At 46.2% G+C, this 25599-nt stretch overlaps 1 protein-coding gene across 1 annotated transcript in view; it reads right to left on the bottom strand.

The window, feature by feature from the left end:
- Positions 1–655: 655 nt before the first annotated feature.
- Positions 656–25599, bottom strand: part of LOC138299834 (hatching enzyme 1.2-like) — a 61190-nt gene continuing 36246 nt past the window's right edge. The window contains exons 7-9 of the mRNA XM_069238431.1: positions 13738–13819; positions 12492–12613; positions 656–831 (exon numbers count right to left, since the gene is read on the bottom strand). Of these exons, the coding sequence (XP_069094532.1) occupies positions 800–831; positions 12492–12613; positions 13738–13819 (236 nt within the window). The 3' untranslated portion in view covers positions 656–799. The remainder of the gene's footprint in view (positions 832–12491; positions 12614–13737; positions 13820–25599) is intronic.

Here is a 25599-nt window from a genome sequence, read left to right as displayed (position 1 = left end):
ATGTACCAGCACTTAGTTTGCAAAATTTAACTCACAAACATAAGAACTGGGTCTACTTTTGGAAGCAAATTGCTTTCCTTTTAATCTAACATGTAATATATTTTTGTTTGAATGTACTCTTCAATGCAAACTTCCCACCAGCCCATAGGCAGCGCGGACCGGGAGACACCAGAACAAAATATAAGCCAGGGATTTGGCGAGAGGGTGGGGTATCTTTCATCGGAACAGACGTTATACTAAAATCAGTACTCGCATTGATATGTAGAGTATGCTTAAAACACGGGGAAGAAGCAGTGCTTAATTTGTGCTTATTGTTTCCGGTGCTGAGCACGGCACTTATTTTTGAGGGCCGGCGCTTATTCTTCTGCCTCAAGCAGTTGCTGCGAGCAAAAGACACATTTGGGAAAGACGGAGGAAGAGAAAAAACGAAAAGGTGTCACAATAGGAGAAAGAAGAAAGCTGCTAGAGTGAGCTGAAGGGGCAGGGAGTGGCTTCAAATGTATTGAAGAGGCTCGAGATGGCTTCAGGATTTCGCTGCCTCAATATTCCGTGTTCGCACATTTAATTGCAGCAGACGCGTATTTCAGAGGAGAGCTCTGAGCACTGGCACGTTTTTATTTACAAATTAAGCACTGGGAAGAAGACACAGACAACCTTTCCACGAGCCTGAAGACAGCTGTCCACAGAGTTTTTTTTATTTAGAAATGTTAAGTTTGTGCGGAACAACAAAGGCAGCGTGTCAGCAGAAGCACAGCTCACTTCTTCGAAGCGCTTCTCCGTCTTTGGACATCAGCAGGCTTTAGAGCAGAGGTCTCGAATGCGTGCCTCGCGCTGCAAGAGAGAAGAACAGGCGGGTGAAAACGTTTACCACTCGCATCCTTTTGGCTTTTGTATAGTGAAAATATTTTTCTAAGCTTAAAGTCACAGCATAGACAGCAGCAGGACAACCTTCCCTCACATGCATAGACAGTATAGCACAGCACCAGCACTGCAGAGTTCCCCTGTGTTGGACCTGGCTTTTTGACGGGGTCATCCCCAAACTTTTTGCCTCCTTCCTCCTATTTTTTCTGACCTGTTGTTGGTGGCTTTTTACCTCTGGGCACTTTACCACTGCTAACCAGTGCTAAAGTGCATATGCTCTCTGTGTAAATTGTACTATTGATTGGTTTATCCATGATTGGCTATTTGATTTACTTGTAAGACCCTAGTAGAATGCACTATATGTGCCTAGGGCCTGTAGATTAAATGCTAATAGGGGCCTGCAGCACTGGTTGTGCCACCCACTTCAGTAGCCCCTTAACCTTGTCTCAGGCCTGCCATTGCAAGGCCTGTGTGTGCAGTTTCACTGCCACTTCGACTTGGCATTTAAAAATACTTGTCAAGCTTAAAACTCCCCTTTTTCTACACATAAGTCACCCCTAATGTGTGCCCTAGGTAACCCCTAGAGCAGGGTGCTGTGTGGGTAAAAGGCAGGACATGTACCTGTGTAGTTTATATGTCCTGGTAGTGTAAAACTCCTAAATTCGTTTTTACACTACTGTGAAGCCTGCTCCTTTCATAGGCTAACATTGGGGCTGCCCTCATACATTGTTGAAGTGGCAGCTGCTGATCTGAAAGGAGCAGGAAGGTCATATTTAGTATGGCTAGAATGGTAATACAAAATTCTGCTAACTGGTGAAGTCGGATTTAATATTACTATTCTAGAAATGCCACTTTTAGAAAGTGAGCATTTTGTTGCACTTAAATCTTTCTGGCCTTACAATCCACGTCTGGCTAGGTTTAGTTGACAGCTCCTTGTGCATTCACTCAGACACAAACCAAACACAGGGTACCCAGCCTCACTTGCATACTTCTGCATTTTGAATCGGTCTTCCTGGGCTGGGAGGGTGGAGGGCCTGCCCTCACACAAAGGACTGCCACACCCCCTACTGCGACCCTGGCAGACAGGATTGAACTGAAAGAGGACCTGGTGCATTTCTTAGACACTCTTTGAAGTCACCCCCACTTCAAAGGCACAATTTAGTACAAAACAGGGCCTCTGCCCTACCTCATCAGACACTTGCTGGAGAAGAAACCTGAACTAGAACCTACATCCTGCCAAGAAGAACTGCCTGGCTGCCTAAAGGACTCACCTGACTGCTTTCTCTAAAGGACTGCTGCCTTGCTGTTGCCCTGCTGCCTTGTTGAACTCTTGTCTGGCTGTAAAAGTGCTCTCCAAGGGCTTGGATAGAGCTTGCCTCCTGTTCCCTGAGGTCTCAGGACCAAAAAGATTTCTCTTTTTCATTTGGACTCCTTGTGCGCCTAAAATTTCGACACATAGCTTGCTCCGCGGCGAGAAAAACGCCGCACACCGACGCTGATCGACGCAACACCTTCGGGGCAACCGGAACTTCGACGCACGGCCTCGCAAGGACAACGCCACCCGACTTCCAGAGCGGAAATCGACGCGACGCCTGCTGTGAGAGCGAAACTTCGACGCACAGCCCCGCGGAACGACACGCACCTGGAAAACAAGCAGGAGAATCCAAGCACAGACCCCGGGACATCTGGTAATCCCGCGACCCACAGAAAGAGACTGTCCACGCGCCGGAAAACGACACACGACTTCCCCGCGTGAAAAATAACGATGCAAGTCCGTGTGTGCTGGGGAGAAATCGACACCCGCACCATTTTTCCACGTATCTCTTCTGCGGCCCTTTGCGGAGATTTTCCACTACAAACCAGGTACTTTGTGCTTGAAAGAGACTTTGTTTGCTTTTTAAGGACTTAAGACACTTTATATCACTTTTTTGTGATATCTTTACAAATTCATATTGCATCTGTGATCGTTTTGACCTACAATTATCCTGATATATATTTTTCTAAACACTGTGTGGTGTATTTTTGTGGTGCTATATTGTGTTACTGTATGATTTATTGCACAAATACTTTACACATTGCCTTCTAAGTTAAGCCTGACTGCTCGTGCCAAGCTACCAGAGGGTGGGCACAGGCTGATTTTGGATTGTGTGTGACTTACCCTGACTAGAGTGAGGGTTCTTGCTTGGACAGAGGGTAACCTGACTGCCAACCAAAAACCCAATTTCTAACACCCCGCACATACATCAGGTGTACGACAGGTGCCTTCCCCAAGTGCTCTGCATAGTAACAGCACAAGAGCAGCAGGGCACCATCCCTTTACACAGGGGAGAGGCCTGCTACATCCAGGAGTGATGCACACGCGGACTGAGAGGATCTAAATGATGTGCAGCAGCCATTCAAGCACCCATCACAGTCACAGAACAGTCACAGTACAAGCAGCAGCTGTAGACAGACAGAAGAGTGAGAGCACAGGCAACAGTGCTCGCTTCCCTTGTGCACAACAGAACAGTCACAGTAGAAGCAGCAGCTCTGAAAGCTTCTATTACACAGACAGAACATTGAGATCACAGGCAACAGTGCTCGCTTCCCTTGCGCACAGCAGAACAGTCACAGTACAAGCAGCAGCTGTAGACAGACAGATGAGTGAGAGTATAGGCAACAGTGCTCACTCATTCTGCTCATACAGAACAGTCACAGTACAAGCAGCAGCTGTGCACGCTTCTGTTAGACAGAATGGTGAGAGCACAGGCTACAATGCTGCCTTCCCTTGTGCTCACACAGAACAGTCACAGTACAAGCAGCAGCTGTGCAAGCTTCTATTACACAGACAGAACATTGAGAGCACAGGCAACAGTGCTAGCTTCTCATGGGCTCACACAGAACACTCACCGTACACAGTACAAGCAGCAGATGTGCAAGCGTCTGTTGGACAGAAGAGTGGGAGAACAGGCAACAGTGCTCACATCCCCTGCGCACACACAGAGCAGTCACAGCACAAGCAGCAGCTGTGCAAGCGTCTGATAGACAGAACAGTGAGAGCACAGGCAACAGTGCTCGCTTCCCTTGCGCACACACAAAACTGATACTGGCGAGTCAGATTTATACGTCTTAATAAGATGCTGTGCGGTGTCTGGAGACAGATTATGGAGCTGACTCAGTAGGTGAGTGGGAGTTAGTTATAGTAGCTAAGCATAAATGTATTAACTTGAAAGGAGGTGAGAATTTGGATAATTTTGATGATATAGTGGTTGACTAAACTGTGTTGAGTAGAAGGGAACTGTAGAACCAAACTGTAGATGTTTGAGAGTTCTTTAATTATTTTGAATTTGTATTTTTGCCTATTGCTAGTAATGGGTAGGCGGTTGGTGTAGTAATCCTTGTGTGCAGTGTCAATGGCGTTCTTTTGTAGAAAAGAGATCTCCTTTTATGGTGTAATTTGAGATCAAGGGAACCGTGTGGATGCAAATTGAGTTCTTTCTGTCTGACCTAAGTTTCAGGTTATGTAGTGGCTGAGTAACCCGTGGTGAGCATTTGTCTTTACCTCTGTCATTGCAATGGTCCAATGGATATGATTGGACTAGCTGAAGTTTGTACAATAAAAGATAGGTGGAGCAGGGAAGGATATTACTAATCTTGTGCCAGCATCGATAGGAGATCCACTGTGTACAGTGTGAGGCACAGTTGGCAAGTTGTCAACAACCCCTGAAGGAATACTAGAAGCTCAAACACCCTCCTGGAACCATGTAGGTAATGGGACAATCTGAGACCGCGTGTGGGACTGACAAGACTAAGGTGTTTCTTTTGAGAAGGATTCATAGCTTCTTCATTTTAGAACTTAACACCAGGGTGTGTATCATATAAATAGTTTTAGGTCTAGGCAAGGGGTGAGGCCGTGCAATGCTCCCTAGATGTGACTGTTTGAAGCATCACTGCCCATAGCATACTCCAGGAAGTCCTTGCCTCAGAAGAACGACAGTGGAAACAACTGTTTAGCTCTTGTGCTCGGGAATTAAGTTGCTTCAGTTTAAAACTAGCAGTTAGCATACAAGAGGACCGTCTGCTCTAACCATAAACGTACGTGCACTTCAACGCAAATACAAAACAAAAGAAATGCTCCTCAACACAGAAAGCATGGGTGTAGGAAGTGTGGGGGACGCGGGGGATGTATCCCCCCCAGATTTTGGAGGGTGGGGGACACGGGGGACGAAGGTGGGGGGGACAAGGGGACACAATAATTTACCCTCTCACATCTGTCATTCAGAGGGCCATTAGCGCACAAAAGCGCTACTTACGATAGCCCTGTACAGACAAATCCTCCAAGCTGATGGTAACCAAATGAAGGTGAGTCAGGGGGCCTCCTGCGCCCTCTGCCCTTTTGTCCTTTTCTAAGGGTGCTCATAAGAACAAAGGGCACAGGAGGAGAAAAGAGTTTTGGATGATTACTGTCACCTGCTGCCTTGAAGAGGAGCACTGCAGGATGCCTTCAAGAGGAGCTGCAAAACAATGAGGAAGATCTAAAGAGAGAACAGAGTCCCACTCACCCTGATGCCTGCAGGCTAGAAAGGAGACTCTGTGAAACACAATATTTGTATTTGCCTAAGATCACACCAGTTGGTGAAACAGTGAAGTCGAGACTGAGCCCAGATTTTACATTTTTACACAACAATTTAGCTATTAGAAGGGTATATTTTTCTAACATTTACAGTATGTTTAATGTTTTGTTTTCTAGGTAATGAAGTGCTTGATTACAGCGTGGCTAACAGGGAGAAGCCATATTTCATTTTGGGCCGTTATGCCTAGCGTTATTATTTAGGTTGTTGATATCGTTACATACTTCAGCATATTGAAGTATATTATCTTTTCTCTATCTTTTCTTCACTCTACTCTGAAACAATTTACCCTATGCCACTGCACCCTACACCACTTTTCTCCACTCTGTGCCACTCTACGCCACTGCAATCTATGCTGTACCTCTCCACTCTACGCCACTGCAATCTATGCTGTACCTCTCCACTCTACACCACTGCAATCTATGCTATTCTACTCTAACCACTGTACACTACACCCCTGCACTCTGCCAGTGCACTATTCACCACTTTACTCAAAACCAATGCACTCTATCCCACTGTCAATCTACTCTGCACCACAGCACTCTATTCCACTGCTTTCAATGCCACTGTACTCTGCACCACAGCACTCTATGCAACTGCACTCTATGTCACTCTACAATACATAACTGTACTCTGCGACCCTCTAATCTGCAACATTGCACTTTCTGCCACTGAACTCCACGCCACTCTACTCTGCACCACTGCACTCAATGCCACTGTGCTCTGTCCCACTGCACTCTTTTCTGCACCACTGCACTGTAATCTACTCTACACCACTCCACTGTAGGGCACTTCACTCTACTTTGAAATCCTCTCCTCTATGACACTGCAATCTACGCAACTCTACTCTATGCTATGCCAGTCTAATCTATCTTGCACCACGCCAATGTACCCTGCACCACTCCAATCTGCTCTGCACCACTCTATGCTACTGCACTCTACATCACTATTCTCCACTCTGCAACAATCTACTCTTCACCACTGTACTGTACTCTGCAGCAATCTACTCTATGCCACGGCACTCTATGCAACTCTAATCTACTCTGCACCTCTGTACTCTAAGCCACTCTTCTCTACTCTGCATCACTGCAGTCTACACCAATGCATTCTATGCCACTCTACTCTACACCACTGCCCTTTATGACACTCTACTCTGCAACACTGCACTCTGCCACTGAACTATACTCCTCTCTACTCTGCACCACGGCACTCTACTCTGCACCGCTCAACTATATGCCACTCTACTGCACGCTACACCAGCGTACTATATGCCACTACACTCTATGCCACTCTACTCTGCATCACTGCACTCCACCACTGCACTCTACACTAGTCTACTCTACCTTGCACCACTCCACTCTACCATGCATCGCATCACTCTATGACACAGTACTCTGAACCACTGCAATCTATGCTGTGCCACTCCACTCTGTGCCCCTCTACTCTTCACCACTCTACGCTACTGCACTGTACGCTAAACCAGTGCAGTATTCGCCAATGCACTCTACACCACTTTACTCAAAACCAATGCACTCTATACCACTACACTCTACATCAATCTAGTTTGCACCACTGTACTCTATGCCACTTCACTCTAGACCCCCCAACTCCACTCTATGACACTTCACTATGACATTACACTCCATGATATTAGACTCTGACACTCTATTCCATTAAACTCTAACACTTTCTCCACTCTGTAACTCCCTACACAACTCCCTATATGCCACTCCATTCCACTTTACTCCACTGTATGCCACTCCACACCACTCTATGCCACTTCAATCTACGATACTCTGCTCAATGCCACTGCACAACCCTCTACGCCACTCCAATATACAACAATGTACTGTGCTCAACAACACTCTACCCAACTTTCTCTATGCTAGTTCACGTTACTTTACTTCACTCTACTCCAGTTCACTCTTCTTTATGCCTTTCCACTCTACGACACTCTGCCACTCCACTCTATGACACTCTATTACACTGTGACACTACTCCACTCTAATACTACTTTATGGCATTGGCGCTTGATTAGAGATTCAGATCTCCATTGATTGCCTTCTCACTCATATGAGACGTGAGACCGATTTATCTTCGCCGTTATGGTTACAAGCACTCTGTAACCCTTTTAACTCAAGCTTAACGAAGGCTTAGGATGATCCTGATACTTGCCTAGGGGATCAAAATATTGTCGGCCAAAGTACCTTGACTTGAATTTGTGATATTGTACATAAGTTGGCATTAGCATAGGTACTATGAGCTAATGACTTCTTGATTCACTATTTGAGTCATTCATGTAAAAGTCGGTGTATAAAAGCTTGTAAATCATTGTTGTGGATGCTAACCTTGTAGGAAAGTAGCCTCTTTCTAGCTTGGTTACCCCCACATTTGGCCTGCTTGCCAGTGTGTTTGTGTGTGTCTACTGGGATCCTGCTAATCAGGACCCCAGTAGTTATGCTCTCTCCCTTAAATTATGGTTTTTGCATACTGGTAACCCAGTATTTCTCCCAAAATTGGCATATTGGGGCCCCCTTATAAGTCCCTAGTATATGGTACTTAGGTACCCAGGGCATTTGGGGTTCCAGGAGATCCATATGGGCTGCAGCATTTCTTTTGCCACCCATAGGGAGCCCATGCAAAGGCTTCTGCAGGACTGCTATTGCAGCCTGCGTGAAAAGGTGCATGCACCCTTTCACTGCCAGTTGCACTGCACCAGGTCACTTATAAGTCACCCCTATAGCAGGCCCTCCAGCCCTGAGGGCAGGGTGCAGAGTAACTGTGTGTGAGGGCACCCCTGCACTAGCAGAGGTGCCCCCACGACCTCCGGGACCATTTTCCCAGACTTCCTGAGTGCGGGATGCCATTTTACACATGTACTTGAAATAGGTCACTACCTATTCCCAGCTACATAATGGTAACTCGGAACATAGGTATGTTTAGTATCAAACATGTTGGAATCATAACCCAAGGCTTTTGCAAGCATTGGTTGTATGATTTTATGCACTCTGGGGGCTCCTTAGAGGACCCCCAGTATTGCCATTCCAGCCTTCTGAGGTTTTCCAGGCAGGCCCAGCTGCTGCCACCTCTCGGACAGGTTTCTGCCCTCCTGTTGCTTGAGAAGCTCAAGCCCACGAAGGCAGAACAAAGGATTTCCTTTGGGGGAGGGGTGTTACACCCTCTCCCTTTGGAAATAGGAGTTACAGGCTTGGGAGGGGTAGCTTCCTTCCCCAGGCCACTGGAAATGCTTTGATGGGCACATTTGGTGCCCTCCTTGCATAATCCAGTCTACACCGGTTCAGGTACCCCCTGTCCCTGCTCTGGCACGAAACTGGACAAAGGAAAGGGGAGTGACCACTCCCCTGTCCATCACCACCCCAGGTGTGGTGCTCAGAGCTCCTCCAGAGGGTCCCTGTGTTTTGCCATCTTGGATTCCAAGTTGGCAGCAAACACTGGGAGCATCTGAGTGGGCAGTGCCAGCAGGTGGTGTCTGAGCCGTCCCCTGATAGGTGCTTATGTGTTTAGCTGACCAATCCCCCTTTCATGGCTATTTAGGGTCTCTCCTTTGGGAGGTTCTTCAGATTTGGATTGCAAGACTCCAGCAGGAATCCTCTGCATCCTTTACTTCACCTTCTCACTGAAGAAACTGCATCTGGACCCTCCAGGAACTCCACAAACTGCAACAACGAAGCAAAGACGACTTCTGCAACATTGTATCTTCAGCTCTTGCCAGCATATGCAACTGTTTCCCGGTCGTGCATCCTCAGAGGACAGCCTGTCTTCAGCCTGCACCAGAAGAATGAACGAATCTCCCTTGGAGTGAAGGAGTCACTCCCCTGCTTCAGCAGGCACCTCTCTTCAACGACGACCATCTGCTTGGGTCCCCTCTCCTGTTGAGTTGCATGGATCCTACATCACGGGTGGTGGACTGAAGTGGTCCCAATGGTCCTGACGTCCTACTGTCCAACTTTGGTGGAGGTAAGAGCTTGCCTTCCCACGCAAGACAGTAACCCTGTTCACCACGTGTTTTTCAGTTGCCAAGGCTTGTTGGCATCCTTCTATGAAATTCTTTGTGCACAATGTAACTCTGGCCCCCAGCACTCCTTCTGGCAATGCACAGCTTCCTGAGCGGTTCTCTGGCGGTGTGGGATCCTTTGTTTTTGTGCTGCGTGGGCCTCCTTTTGCAACTTCTTTGTCCCTGTGCTGGAGGACTCCTGTGTGCACTGGCTGGTCTTCTGTGGGCTCTCTGAGTTGCTGAGAGGCCCATCTGACTCCTCCGCCTGGGTAGAGTCCACCAGGTCCCTCCTGGTCCCAGGCAGTGCCATTTTCCGCTAACCGTGAGCTTTGCGTGTGCCAAGGTTTGTTGGCAGAATCCAGCGACGCAACCAGACTGCAATCATCCATCCGGTGTGGGATATCATCTGCACCAACCAGGAACCCGCATCCATCTTCTTGGGTGCAGTACTGACTGTTGTTCTTCACCAGTGGTTCTTCTTTTGCACCTTGATTCGGGTTAGCAGGGGCTCCTGTCCTCCCTGGACTCTTCTGTGCTTCTTGGACCTAGTCCCATTCTTCCACAGGTCTTTAGGTCCAGGAATCCACCCTTTGTGTCTTGAAGTATCTTCTGGTTCTTGCATTATCTTCTTTCTCGTGTTCTTGTGTGTTCTAGGAAAGTTACTGTCATTTACTCCTGCTTTCCTGGGCTCTGAGGTGGGTTCTATTACTTACCTTTGGTGTTTTCTAATACTCCCAGCGTCCCTCTACACACCACACTTGTCTAGGTGGGAAACCGACATTCGCATTCTACTTTCTTAGTATATGGTTTGTGTTTACCCTAGGCCCATTTCTAACCATTGTGATTTTCACTAATTGCACTTTTCTAACTTTTTATTGCTATTGCTGCATACTAGTGTATATAATTGGTGTATTACTTACCTCCTAAGGGAGTATAGTCTCTATGGTATTTTTGGCATTTGTGTCACTAAAATAAAGTACCTTTATTTTTGTAACACTGAGTATTTTCTTTCATGTGTGTGAGTGCTGTGTGACTACAGTGGTATTGCATGAGCTTTGCACGTCTCCTAGATAAGCCTTGGCTACAGCTACCCCTAGAGAGCCTGGCTTCTAGACACTGCCTACATTTCGCTAATAAGGGATAACTGGACCTGGTATAAGGTGTAAGTACCAAATACAAACCAGGCCAGCCTCCTCTAAACCACTGTACTATATAGGTTACTTTTTACATTTTTCTTGTAATTGGTGACATTGGGTCATCCAGATAACTTGTGTAATGCCCAAATACCAGTCTTTCTCGATTTCCCCTGTTGATGTTTTCCCACTACATTTGATCTTTTATATTGTGATTGAATAAATGTATGAAACAATCCATTTGCATACTACTTTAATATCATTGTTTATGGGAGTGGTGTTGCATTTTATTCAAGGGACCCCTGTTCCTTTAAAGTTAGTTTACTGCTCCATTTTAGGACACTCTACTTACTCCATGACACTACACCACACCAGTCGATGACACATCATTCTCCTTTATGCCATTAACTTTGAGCCATGCTGAATAGTAGTCTCACTAGTGTACAGCATGGCTAAAACACATTGGCAAAGGCAATAGAACTTGCATAGGCGAGACCTATTGGCTTTGCCAATGCTTGTTTATAAGGTATGAACTTCAAGGTGACTTGCAATATCCTTATGTACGCAGGGGGTATTTTACCCCATATAATACATGGTCACACCACCAACTTTCCCACAAACCACTTAAAACCTTAGTGCATAGCTTCTGACATTCAAAGCTATGAAAGTAGAGCAGAAGAAAGAAAAGCAACATTCAATTTTTTGCTTTAAACAGCTGCATTAATTATGCTCTGTGACCTGATCTGCCTTTTACCTTGGCTGCTAGCTCTGGCAAAAGGCATTGTAATGTCAGAACTCGACTGTAATAACCCTATCATAGTCATTTTCCGATGTCTTTTCTTTATAATCAGTGAATGTCTTTTCTTTACACGCAGTGACTTGGTGCATCACAAACAGCCGTTTCTAGAGAAATGAATGACTGCAGTTTATACAGAGATTAGAGAATCCATGTTTATATAGCCTGTAACTGCAAGAGCTTCTTCAGTTGAAATGCTTCTAGTTATGACTGATGTGGAGCTGAGCTGCCCAAGATCACACACAGGAGTAGAAGTGTTATTAGAACTATGGTTTCCAAGCACAGTTTACAACTCTTGTACGTAATCGCTTTTGATATCTCCAGTGCGGTTCCAATTGGCATGAGGCGAAGAGCATGGTGGGTGTGGGGCGCAAAGGGTATGTTCTTCTTTTTTACCCTCCTACCTTCATTTGCTTGGTGCATGAAGATGCAAGGTTAATCAACATGTTATTTTCACATTTTAGCTAATTACTTTGTGAATGTAAATAACAATTAAAGATACTTTCAGACTGTGAAAACATGCCTTCCTTTCTCCCTATTTCACTTCCAATATATATGATTGTGTATATTTATCGGAGCCTGCAGTTCGTTAACAACGAGCGATTTGTATAGGGTTAATTGAAAGTCCCCAAGGCTGTCCCTGTCCCCCCCCAGAAATGTATTGTCTCCTACGCCCCTGACAGAAAGGATATGTGAAACCTTCCCTAGACTCCTGCCTTGCTGTAATCCCAAATCAATATTTTTACAAACTACCACTGTAGGAAGAGGCGATTACAAAGATTTCCATACTTTAACGAGAACATTTGGAATCATGGACACAGCATTAGGTTAGTTCAGAGCTGAAAGGTCATGCAAAATGTGAACATTGCTCTATAAATAAAACATAAGGCAACATCATGTATGTTATTAGCACCAGGTGACAATGCGGGGGCACTGATATTATAATACTGAGGTATGAAGAGGTCACACTCCCTGGCTGCCACCAGGTATTACAGTAGTCCCCACACCTTCCCATAAATTACAACGCAACATACACTACTTGCAGTGGCTCACTCATGACGCACTTGTTTACTTACAGCAATATAACATGTTGATCTTTGTGATGTCGGTTTCGGTAAACTGGCGAGACTGCCCAATAGGAACATTAGGATCGGGCTTGGGCATAATGGTGGGACTCCCATTGCGCGAGAAGGCATTCCTGTAATGAAACACAAGTGTGAGCAGATGCAGGGTAATCTTCTGCTATTGTGCATAGTTAGCACACAGACAATGTCCCTCTGTGAAACCTCAAAGTGAGAAGTCAGTGTCGTCCTGCAAGTACATATGAACAGTATTTGACAAAAGGCCGCACGTTGAGGGCAGCCTGTGAGCTACAGTCAAATGTTAGTTTCCATTAACCATTAAAAACAAAGGTGTTAAACCTTAGGAGCTAAATACATCTCCATAGCCTAGAGCAAGATCTTCAGACTCATTTCAAGACGGGGCACAACCTTCTACATCCAGTAGGAGGGTGTCCACACAACCTGATCGCAAATATGACTATCTTTAGACAAAACTTGGTTTCTCTTCAGCAAAGCATAATATTGGCCACTCTTTTTAGCAGGCTTTAAATTGATTTCGTCTTTGATTTACCTGAGATTGTACTTCCCGTGACACTGTCTGTGTCGTTTTTTGTAACAATGCAATGGTTTGTGCCTGAATTGTCAAAAGTCAGAAATGTATCACTAGCTATCTCGTGACAACCTGAGGTCAAACAAAGTCAAGGTTTTAAGAAAATGAAAATGTGAAGACAGAATGTGTTTATATCCCTGAGAGAGAGACCGGTTTTCTCAGTGTCCTTAGTCCTCAGGGACTATAAGATTAATGTTTCCAGTGTTCTTTCTTGTCCTCAGGAGCTGTGGGCTACGCTGGGGATGTGGAATGATACATGACACTGAGCTCATTTATTCATTGTTTACTCTTATACAAGCTTAGTATATTGCAGGTGCACCAAAGCAAAAGTGACTTTTTACGGCATAAACCCCAAGCCCTCTTTTTTGTAAAACCCAGTTGTGACATTTAACAAGCCTGCTTTACACTTCATTACCCTACTTTATCTGTGCAGCCTGGGAATGTCAGAAGGACAGTGAATAATAGGAGCATTGGTGTAGTTGTACTGGTCAAGCAAGGCATATGCAAGTGATAACGAGAGTAGCCATCAGATGTCATATCTAACCCAACAGTCCCAAGATCTGATCAATCATTTAGGCAGTATTTCATGAAGCACGAACTTCTGTTCTCTGTTAAGCAAAGGCATCTCAAATTTTGTTTCACAAAACGTACCTTGAGTAGTGCATAATTGAAGCATAGTCATAACGTGTGCCAAGGTTATTGGTGTCCACCTTCGCAAAATTATGTTCCATGCCTAGGAAAAATAATTATAAGCAATTATTGTCCATCTTCTTAAAATACAGGACAGGTTGATCAAGTCTCCGGTTCCGTTTCCCATAAAACCATGACAAATAATACATGAAGGTACTAATAAGAACTGATTCCACACTGCATGTACTGAGGAATGGGACAAGGAACGCCGGGTGAGGAGGTCTCTCGTTCTCAAGACAACTGAAGTCTCCTCTGAAACAACTGAAGGTCCTGTGCAAATAGAAGTCACCCGTGGTCCCCTTAATTTGGAAAAACGTGGGAGAAACAGACAGAACAAGGGCTCTCTTTGTATTGTGGGTACCATCTTTCTGTGAACATCTTAATAATCTTTCTGCCAGGTGCTGTTTTATATTTTGGCATCCTGACCAGTGCTTCGTTTCTGTTCATCAAGAAATTCTGGAGAACAATAGTGTGGTGTCTGAAGAGGGTCGCCCTAATCACCCTTCCAGCTTAAAAAGGAATGAACACTCCTGGATCTGGAAGAATTTCTGAAGGAAGGAAGGAAACTAAGGGGCATATGTCTAAGAAAGTGGTGCATCGCTAGGAAGTGGACCCGATCCGCCACTTTTCTTGCATAGCCCCTGCCCCACTTAATGACACCATGGTTGCACCATATTTACAATACGGCACACCATGGCAGTCGTTAGGACAATAGCATCAACATTTTTTACGCTACTGTAGAGCTTTGCTGCACTAGCATAAAAAATATTGATGCTTGTGCAGCAAAGCACAGGGAGGCCCATTCATTAAAATTGGTGTGTCATTTTAACGCCTGCTCTGAGCAGGCATTTAAAATTATGGAAAAAATGGTGCAGGAAAATGTAAATTTCACTGCACCATTTTTTCGGGCCTCCCTGCGTGGGAATGCCCCCCTTGCATACATTATGCCTAGGGCAGGAATAATATTGTGCAAGGGTTTACAAAGTGGTGCAATGTAAGCATTGCGCCACTTGTAAATATGGCGCAGGGAAAAAGGCCTCCTTAGCGTAAAAACAAATGGCGCTAGGGAGGCGCAAGGTGGTGCTAGGGGCTTGTAAATATGCCCCAAAGAGTATTCTGACTGAAGCCCAACTCAGCAAGAATAGTGACTGAGACCCTTGTCCTGAAAATGACAGTGTCTCTCCGTAGCAGAGTAAAAACCAAAACAAGAAAAAGAAGTTAGCAATACAGATCAATGTTGATAGTTTATCAGCAAGCTTCATAGATCTGAATACAGAAAACCCTAATTTCTTGAGACATCCTACCAATCAGGAACTTTAGACTTCATTACCCACAGGCCCCAGCTCAGGCGGAGGAGAGGCCGCTGGGCCACACAGGATCATGCTGTATAAGCGCTCTGTTTTCCCCGTGGCGCAGGACGCACCAAACAAGAGCTTTGGACTTCATTGTCCACAAGCCCCAGCCCAGGAAAAGGAGGGGCCGCTGGGTCACAGAGCATCGAGCTATAAATACGCTCTGGTTTGATGCAACCGGCCAAGAGTGGGCCCGTCTGCACCCATCTACGCCCGGCCAAGGCCTGGAATGGTACTAACCCCCCACCCCGGTGGTCTTCGGATTCCTGACTTACTTCCCCTATAAAAACATTTAGAACCCCTTCCTTGCATATACAATCAGAGGTCCAGTGGGGTGCTTCTATTTCTTGTTTGACTGATTAGGGACTCATTTTGGTGTTTATTTCCTGCTCTCTTCATTTTTGTCACTCTGCCTAGAGATCTGTTTGACTACGGTAGGTATCATGGGGAAGCAGAAAGTCCTCAGCTCAAAGGCGAGTATAGAACCACATGTCAACACTATGGATACTTTTTGGGCCGGGCAGTGGGTTTTATCAGAAATGGACCTAGTTGAAAGGCGCCATTCCTTGGATAGAGGATACTTGACTCTTTCTCCGATTTCTGACATCTGTTGTATCAATTTCCCAAGACTGGCAGGTAGTTTGGGTGAGTGAGTCTAACGCCATCACTGAGGTAGTGACCACTGCGCCGGCACAATCCGGCTAAAAAAGGGTGCACATTAGCACTCTAGTTGCCAAGCATAAAAGGAAAACGAAGTATGTATCTTCTCATTGTGAGGTTATTCCCTGTAGTAGCAATGTACCTATTTCGGTGGCGCCAACATGATTCTTAGATAATACAGGTAATCAGAATACTAAAAATTGGCATCCTTTACTTCAGAAACTCAATGCTATTTTTAATAAGTGTCTCAGCCCCTTAGTGGATAGAATTGTGTCTCTGGAATCAGAGATTTGTGCGTTTTCCAAACCTGGTCCAACTTTAGAGACTCTCAATTCACCTTATGGTTTGTCGTCAGCATCAAGGATTCCGAAAAATAGACCAATTATGTGCCCTGGCTGTGCTTCAGATTCCCTTGCTTTGCCACCAAATGCCACCCCATTAGTTTCATAATGGAACCATCCACCATTTTGTAACTCCACCGCAGCATTGTGTGCACCTAACCATCTTAATCATGTTTCCTCTGGCACTACCGGCCAAGACAACTCTGCTAATTTTTCCTCCGTGAACCTTCCCCCTGGAAGCTGCCCATTTGTTGTGGTTCTGACAAATGTTCCGAAATTAGTTGCCACAACAGTTTAATCCACTTTTCAGTTAAAAAGCAAAACATACCACTGTCTTACCTGGCACACTAATTTTAATGTCCGGGATGATGACAATGTCTTACCTGTTCACAGAGCTGATTGGATTGGGTTATCTACAAAGTCATTTTGTGGCAACTGAGTTATTATCGATTTCAGATACCCCAATTTAACTAGATCAGTACTCTCGTCAAATCTGTCTTGGGCTGCTGAGGAAGAGACCAGAGCTATTATGCCTCTTGGCTTTTTTATAAACATTTAATACCCAAGCAGGCTGCTACTAATCAGTGTCGTAAACTACTTGTTCTACTCAAGGAGAGACCAGTGTTTCTTGTAACCAATATAAAGCACTAACAGAGTGTAGGGACATGGATTGAAATCCAAGGTCATCATGAACCGCAATTGAGCATTCAAGCTAAAATCCTGCCTCTGAGGAGTGCTTCAGCAGATACTCATTCCACCCTGTCTTTACTCCAATGTGAGCTCTAACCAGCCTTTAAAGCATCTATTGCTCCTGCTCCATCTAATCTGTCCATGGTTAGTTTTTGGCTCCCTTTAAAGCTGATCAGTTAGAAAATTGCAGGCTTTAAGGCTAAAATGGGATTGGCTTATCTACATGCACAAGTTCAATTTTATTATGCTGCAAGAAACCTGGCTAATGGACATATTTACTTCAGATTGCTTTCAAAGCTTCTTTGTTCCTGCAATTATATCGAAAAGGGCAGAGCTTGGGGTGGCTTATTGTGTCTGTAAATTTATGGACGATCTAATTATCCCAACTAACCATACTTTTTTTTAACACTTTTGTTTTATTGATATTTCAAAAGTTATTGCATAACATACAGTGTGACCAATCGAGGATATCATATGGGAATAGGCAGTCAGATTTTAAAGCTAGATTCATACTACATGCATTTTGTTACATCGTACTGGGTAGGGTCTCCCTGACCAACACATCGTACTTTTTGATTAACATCACGGAGTAGTCCCATTAACTGAAAAACAGGAACCCTAGGGCCGTCAACAGGGTTGGGGCGTCGGGGCCTCCCATTGCCATTCAATACTGTATGCCAAAAGGAGAAATTAACAAGTGTGCTAAAGTTTCTTAACATCAGCGATTAACCAGCTGAAAGCCCTGCCCAAATATATGCCTCCTGCGAGTGCAGGGAGGGCCTATACCTACTGACTGGGCCACGGATCCCCCATAGTGGTGAACCCCTGCTAGGGTGGCGTCGTCAGGAGGGGAGAACTAGGGAGGGGACAGGGCCTCATGCCTCTGCACCCGTGCGTGTCACACTCAGATTTACATGTGTCCCTCTAGTGTCACATTATGGAGATGTGGGATTATTCTGTGTATCCCCAATGGACGTTCCGACTAGGTCAGCTGCGACCACGTCTAGTGTCTCCCATGTCTCAATCACTTCTGTTCCTAGGGGTGCTATGGGTCTAGGTCTGATTCTTCTCAATTCTTCTCTCCGCAGTGCACTCTCCTCGGCCTGTGTACAATTTGTGACATCTGCCACCCATGATTCCAGCAGAGGTCCGAGTTTGTGCTTCCAGGCCACTGCCATCCTTCCCCGTACCAGAACCAGGGCTAAATCTATGAACCTGTTGCCCACTTTCTTAGGAGTCGGTCTGTCAAAGATGCCCAGCAGACATAGCACTAGTGTATTCTCCAGTTGTCTGTTTAGGCTGCCATTAATCCTGGAAACTGTCTTGTCACAACAGTGTTGCAGGTTGGGGCACCTCCATGTCATGTGGCAGAAGTTTGCGTCAAGCAACTGGCAGCGGGGGCAGGCCCTGACCCACCCCCATATATGAGGTTAATTCTATGTGGGGTGAGATAGGTCCTGTGGGTTTAATTGTATTGTATGTATTTCACACGGGTGTTGTGCAATATCTTATGTGTGTAGGCGAGGACCCTTGACCATTCAAGGTCTGACAGCCCCCTCTCTAGGTCTAGTTCCCAATTATGTCGTAGGTTTCCCAGTGACCAGTCCATCATCTCATTCAGTGCCCGGTGTATCCAAGGGACTAAGTGTGATCCCGCACTAACATGGTCTGGAGGACAACAGTCCTGGGGGGTTCCTATACGCCGATGTGTCAGAGTTCCCGTATGGTCCACGCCACAGCTACGTACCTCAAATATTGCCCTGGTGGCAATCCCATCTGGCCCATCAGGTCATCAAATGGTGCCAATACACCTTCCTGGTAACAGTCACCCAGGGTCAGAAAGCCCGCATCTGTCCAGGGTTCCATTTTCCCAGCTGTAAAGCAGGAATAAGGATCCCCATGTGGTAGGCCAATTAACGGTATTGTCGGGGAATATGCTGTGGTTATGTGTATTTTCTTAAGGGCCACGCAGTGTCACTCCCCATCCCACAGTAGCTCCCGCAGGAGCACATATAATGCCCTGAACCAGAACCCCAGTAGGACCACTAGCAGATTAGTAGAATAATACAAAAGCTTAGGGAGAATTGCCATCTTGTATAGGGATATTTGTGCCATAATGGGGATCTTTAGGGAGCACCAGAAAGCCACCGCCATCTTCAGCCAGTGCATTCCGCCCCCAGGTTGCCCAATTGGAGATCCTCCAGGCCATGGTATATTTGGATACCTAAGTAACGGAATGTGCGCAGAGCCCAAGACAGGTTGTCAGGACAGGAAAGAAGATGGGAAATGCCTTCCACCTTCGGGAAGACACAGGTTTTTTGCTGGTTCAGGCAGAGTCCCGAGTATCTCCCAAATTCCTCCAATAGTTGGAACACCGGGGGCAACACAGCCTCTCCGTCTCTCAGGTAGACAAGGAGGTCATCTCTATACAGGGAGATGACATGTGGTGTCCCTCCTTTCAACACCCCCCATGCTTGACCTTGTGCTTTGAACTTCGCCACCAGTGGTTCTATGGTTATGGTGAACAATAAGGGAGATAGTGGGTAACCCTGTCTACTTCCAGAGTAGATTTCATAGCTGTCCGAGACTGTACGACCGGTTTTCATTCTAGTCATAGGGTGGGTGTATAGCAGATTGATCCGTCTCACCCTCCGGTGACCGAGCTCCATCTGCAGCAATGTGGCATTCAAATAATCCCAATGGACCGTGTCAAAGGGCTTTTCTAGGTCTACTGAAACTGTGCACATCATCGTATAGCAGGGAGTATAGTCTCTGCAAATTTTGAGATATACTACGGGAGGGTATGAACCCATTCTGGTAGTCATGGATGAGCGTTTGCATGTGCAGCACCAATCTAGTGGCCAGGGTCTTACTGAGCCCTTTAAAGTCAGTGTTCAGCATAGAAAGCGGCCTGAAGTCGGAGACCATCGCACCGAGGCTCTTGCCCTCAAAAAGAGGCACCACCAGGGCCTCCCTGTTCGAAGGAGGCAACACTCCATTCTTAAATGCCTCAGCATACATTTCTGTAAACTTGGGTGACAATTCTCCCAGGAACCATTTATAAAATTCTAGTGGAAGTCCATCTGTTCCTGGCGTCTTCCCAGATGCCTGGGACTTGACAGCAGCCTTAACCTCCTCACAGCTATTGCTGCACCTAGGGCCTCCTGTTCTGTTCCTGCCAATGTCGACCATGGTAGAGCCTCCAGGAAATCGCCCAGTACTGTCCAGATGCCCCTTCGGGGGAGGGCTGTACAGGGTCATCTAATAGGATCTAATCTCTTCATTAATTCATGTGGGTGAGAACAGAGTTACTCCCTCTTGGGTCGGGTGATGGGTGTGCCCCTGCCTTCAGGGCAAATCAGCCAGGCCAGGAGTTTACATGCTCTGTCCTCTTCCTCATGTGCCCTGGACGTATATATCTTAAAATCATGGCAGCGGAGGTTTTCCATCGCCTCGTTGTGAAGGTCACAGGTTTCTAACAGATGTTTTTGGGCATCCGGTTCTGTGCCAGGGCAATACCCCATTTATGTAGATCAGCTTCAAAGTGTGCAAGGCCTAACACTAGATATCTTCTAATCCCTACCATTTGTCCTAGACAATGTACCCTCACCAGTACCTTGAGGGCTTCCCACTCAATTCCTCTAATTGAGTCCGTTTCTTGGTTGGAGACGAGATAATCCGTGACCCTAGATGCCAAGATGTCCAGGAAGACCTCATCCTTCATCATCACAGAGTATAAACGCCATGTTGGGGTGGGAGGGTGTTTTTCAGCTGTTTGCAGCATCACGTTTAGTGGGCTGTGGTCGGACAATGTACGGCCCAGATATTCTGAGTGTGTGAGCGAACTGCTGAGGGACACGGAGCATACAACACAATCTATTCTGGTATGCACTTGATAAAGGTGAGAGTAAAAGGAATAATCCTTACTAAGTGGGTGCTGGGTAAGCCAGATGTCCTCCATATTCCACTGTGATATCCATGTTGGTAGTCCTACTGCAACACTAATGGTTGCCGCAGCCCACAGCGGTGAAAGCAAGTGGTCCATCTCTGGGTCAAGTACACCATTAAAGGCCCCATCTGGAAAGTGAGCCAGTTGCATTGATAGGGGATGGAGGAATGGGAGTTGTTCCTGGTTCGGGGTATAAATGCTCTCCAACACTACAGTCCTGCCGCTAAGTCACCCCTCCACCAACACATATCGTCCATCCTTGTCCACTTTCACCGCAGAGGCCTCAAAGGGCACTCCCGCTCTCTCCCATACCTGTGCCCCCCTTCTGTAGGCAGAGTATGTTGTAGCATACACTTGTCTTCGCCAGCATCTGCAGAGACTATCCTCTATAGATTTTAAAAGCTGGGATTCCTGCAACATAGTGCTTTTAACCCCTTGACTCTTAATGAATTGTAGGATTTTGTTGCGTTTACATGGTGAGCTCAACCCTCGGACTTTCCAGGTCATCAACGTAAGGGCTCTATATGTGCCTGTCATGGATTCTCAGTGGAACCCCCATCCAGGCACCCGCCACCACTCTGCCCACCCCAGCAGCACAGAAGCATTGCATCATCGTACCAAATACAGACCTGGGCATCAGCAACAATAACAAAAAGTAAACCCCAACTCCCCTTCCCCAGGACAGCACAGCAATGCCTGGCCACCCAAACCATCAAAAGGAATAGTTGTGAGTTCAGTCTTAAAATCTCTCCGGCCAGCCCGGTAGATGATTGGTGGGGTAGGCTCTCTGTGTATCTACTGTACACCAATCAGAGTCATCCAGCCTGGACATGTGGCCAATGAGCATCTTCAAGCACAAGATCAGTCTAGTGGCACAGGAGTGGTGGCAGTTCTATAAGATCACTCGCCATTTGGGGCGTCACATATGGTGCACCCTCCTGGACGCTAACCACGAAATCTAGGTCGGACATGTTGTCAGATTCAGGGAAATCTGTGGTGTCGCCTTCCTCCTTGCTGGAATGGCTGGATTCCGGGAAGGACACTGCAGCCGGGAAAGCCGCCCTCTTTTCCTGATTCACTTGTTGAGGTGTGGGTTTTGTCATTCCCTCTTTCCGGTCCCTCGAGCGTCTTCTTTTCTTGCAGCGTTGGGGCGCCTGAGGCCCGTTGAACCTTGGTCTATCAGTCTCGGATGTGTGTGATTCCAGCCAGGTCCAGGCTTCCTCAGGGGTCTGGCAGAAGTGCATATGACCATCAAGCATGATTTTAAGTTTTGAAGGAAACAATAGGGAGTATCGAATCCACTCTGCATGCAATGCTTTCTTCACCTCCATGTAAGATGCCCTCATAGCCTGCACTGCCACTGTGAAATCAGGAAACATGTTGACCTTCCCGTTTTCCACCATGAAGGGGCCTGCCTCTCTCTCTCTCTGCAATAACGTGTCCCAGTTGAGGTGGTGCAGGAGCCTGGCCACCACTGGCCTAGGTGGCCTCCCGGGCGCCGGGCCGGGACCCTGTGCGCCCTCTCCAGGGCAAAGAATTGTGTGCAGAGAACACTCAACGCACTCTAAGGGTCCGAGGGTGGGAGGAAGCGCTACCCCACAGGGGTGTTAAAGTCCCAACAACAGTCCAATGTTCACTCTCTCTGATAGGGGGGAGAGGGGTCCCCCACAACTTGCAGGCACAGCACTGAGTAAGGCAGGTCCACAGAGTCAGCAGGCGCGGCGCGGCACGGGGGACAAGCACAAGGACTTCCAGGCCTGCCCAGTCTCACCCGCACCGTGGCTATTCCTCATCTCATAGCGCAGTCCCTCGTACGAGAGCAATCCTCTGTGCTCTCGGCCACCAAGCAGCCAGCCAGGGCCCACTCCGCTCCTCTGGCCACTCCAGCCACTGTTTCCACGTCGCGCCTCTTAGCCTGCACTGCCATTGTAAAATCAGGGAACATGCTGACCTTTCTGTTTTCCACCAGGAAGGGGCCTGCCTCTCACGCTCTCTGCAATAACGTGTAATAAGGTGGCCTACCAGGTACCAGAGGCCGGGCCGAGACCCTGTGCGCCCTCTCCAGGGCAAAGAATTGTGAGAGTCCGCAGGATGACTCCACGCCGCTCCCAGGGCAGCACCACGCCCTCCGCAATACGAGCTCCCAGCACCTGGTTGTGTCGCTTTGCTCGTTTTGCCCAGGATAAGTGTGGGCCGGTCAGGAGCTGCAGTATCACTCTGCTGCCATTTTCGACGGCTAGCTACAGCCCTCCCTCAACTAACCATACTAAATTAATCATACTAATATTCAAATCTTATCGGTGTTTTGTTCTGCTAAGTTTAACTTTTTATTGTGAATTTCTATAATGCTGTTTCCACAATTGATAAAGGTCTGTAACATTGATAACTTGTTTTCTGTTTACAGTGTCTACAAGATAGGGAGTTTCCTCTGTTAGGGGGCCTAAATGGTATTCTTGGTGGTGACTTAAATGCTAAAATTAGGCCATAGCATAACATTGCCTTCACCCTTTGATGTATCCCAGGTGGGACCCCTGATTTCCAAAGCTGATCATAGGGATCAGCAACTTATCTTTTCTGATTAAAGTTGACTTAGTCAGTGCCATTGAACTCATTGGTGACAACCATAAACAGCTTCCCACCTTTACTGGATGGGGCAGAGGATCAATCATTGATTATTTCTTTGTCTCCCCCTCCATAGGTGAGTTTATGCATTCTGTTACTGTCTCGTTAAGCTCGTATAGCGTATTGCCAGCCCCCTCCCTAGTACCAGTAAACCTGTTACTGTTGACAACCCGAGACACCTAACTGTGTTCAGCAGAGGTCAATGGTTAAGGTGGCACAAGGCGAACATTGCTGCACTACTGGTTAAGTTTTTTTAGTTTAATTACCTTCTATCATAACATCAGCCTAGCAAGATGGCAGTGGATGCCTTTGTGCCACTGAACACCAACATTTAAAACTTGTCTCTTGTGTCCAGCAAAAGTGTATACAAAATCAAATCCTGGATGGTTCACAGATAATTCTATGGTGGCCCACAAGAGGCTTCAGGATGCACTAAATTGTACCCAAAGTGTTATTACCTTAACAGCCAAGCAAAAGTCAGAATTTAAATCTGTCATTTAATTAAGCAAGCTTGCATCTAAACATTTGCTATGGCACCGTTTGATAGAGTCACCACAAATTAAAGACTTTTCGAGACTCATCAATCAGCCATGCACATTGGAGGAAGGGATCAGCGGTTTAGGAACCAACATCAGTGCTGATAAATGTGTTGCACACTTTAAAACAATTTATACAAATTCGAGTTCCCCCTCCTCCTGTTTCCCTGTATATCAACCTGTATTCCCCCTGAAAATTAGGTTTAGTCTAGACGATGTTTTACAGGCAATTAATGTCAGCCCTACACAAAAAAAACTGGAACCGATGGAGTCCATATGGACTCGGATAAGAGGGACCCTGGTTTGTGGGCCCATATTCTTACCAACATTTTAAATTATTCTGTTGTTAGGAGCCTCCCTAGATCTTGGCATACTGCTGTAATTGTCCCTACTTTTAAAAAGGGGTCTAGGCACAACCCACGGTGTTATTTACCAATTTCTATCTTGGATTCCGCAGTCAAAATCATACGGCGGATTGTGTTGAGCACGAGTGAGGAATAGGTTGAGAAAGGAAGTGTTATTCCGCCCGTCCAATGGGGGTTAGAGCAGGCACTGGCGCTGCTCAACAGTGTCTCAACCTATATTTAATTATCAACAAATATACGGACGCCAAATGGGATTTTATATCTCTCATTCATGGATTTGATTAGCGCCCTTGACAGCGTGAATCCTAGTAAATTGTGGAGCATTTTGCGAGAGCTGGGACTATATCAGGACCTTGTTGACTTCCAGAAGGTCCCCACTGGGGGATTAGTGCCTCTGTAAGGTTTAGGTCATGTGGGGAACGCACTTATTCTTTTGCTTTGGAACATGGTGTGGGATAAGGTTGTGTCTTTGCACCCATTTCGCTTTTGCTTTACATTAATTAATTAAATGCCTGTTTGCAAATTGAGGGAAAAGATCTGCCAAAGGTAAACGCTGTGACTGTCCCAGCTCTGCCTTTTGCTGAAAACACTTTCTTGCTCTCTCGTACCCCAAATGGCCTAAGAGCTTTACTTGATAGTTTTGTAAAATGTATGGATGACCTAAATCTTGAAACGAACATTACAAAAACAAAATCTATGGTGTGCGGGTCACAGACATTGAAAATAGGTACTGGCTCCTGAAGTGGCGCTCTATTAAGAGGGTCAACAGTTTCCCTTATCTGGGTTGTTTTGATTCTCAGTCCACATGGTTGGCATGTGCTGCGCATCGACGTCAACGTTATATAAACAAGCAGTGGGAGCACTTTTTGAAATTACCAAAAAGTGGAAAACAAACCAGTCATGCCCCTCTTAGAAGTTTATGACTGTAAATGGCTGCCTGTTCTAAGGTATGGGGACCGAGTCTGGGGTTGTACTAATATTTCTAATCAGCAAGTCGAAGAAAATTGATTCAGTAGGTAATTGTTAGGCCTCCCCTGACCGAACCATCTTTTCTTTTTGCATGAGGAACTTGGTATGCTCTATGTGGAAGATATGGTTAAAGTGGCACCCCTACTACTGCGGGTCTCTGTATTGTCCAATAAACATACCAGTCTTAACAGGGCCATTATTTTAGTTTGCCTGGCATGTCATAAAGGTCATTGCGAAAGCAATAGGCAAACCTGATTTCTTTAGTCTCCCCACCTGTTGTCTGAGACAGGTATTGTTCGAGTTAAGAAACAGTTTTTATCATTTTGTACGGCCTCTAGA

Source organism: Pleurodeles waltl, chromosome 6 (assembly GCF_031143425.1).
Source record: "Pleurodeles waltl isolate 20211129_DDA chromosome 6, aPleWal1.hap1.20221129, whole genome shotgun sequence".
In the NCBI taxonomy this organism is placed as follows: domain Eukaryota; kingdom Metazoa; phylum Chordata; class Amphibia; order Caudata; family Salamandridae; genus Pleurodeles; species Pleurodeles waltl.
This window is presented reverse-complemented; position numbering and strand designations above follow the sequence as displayed.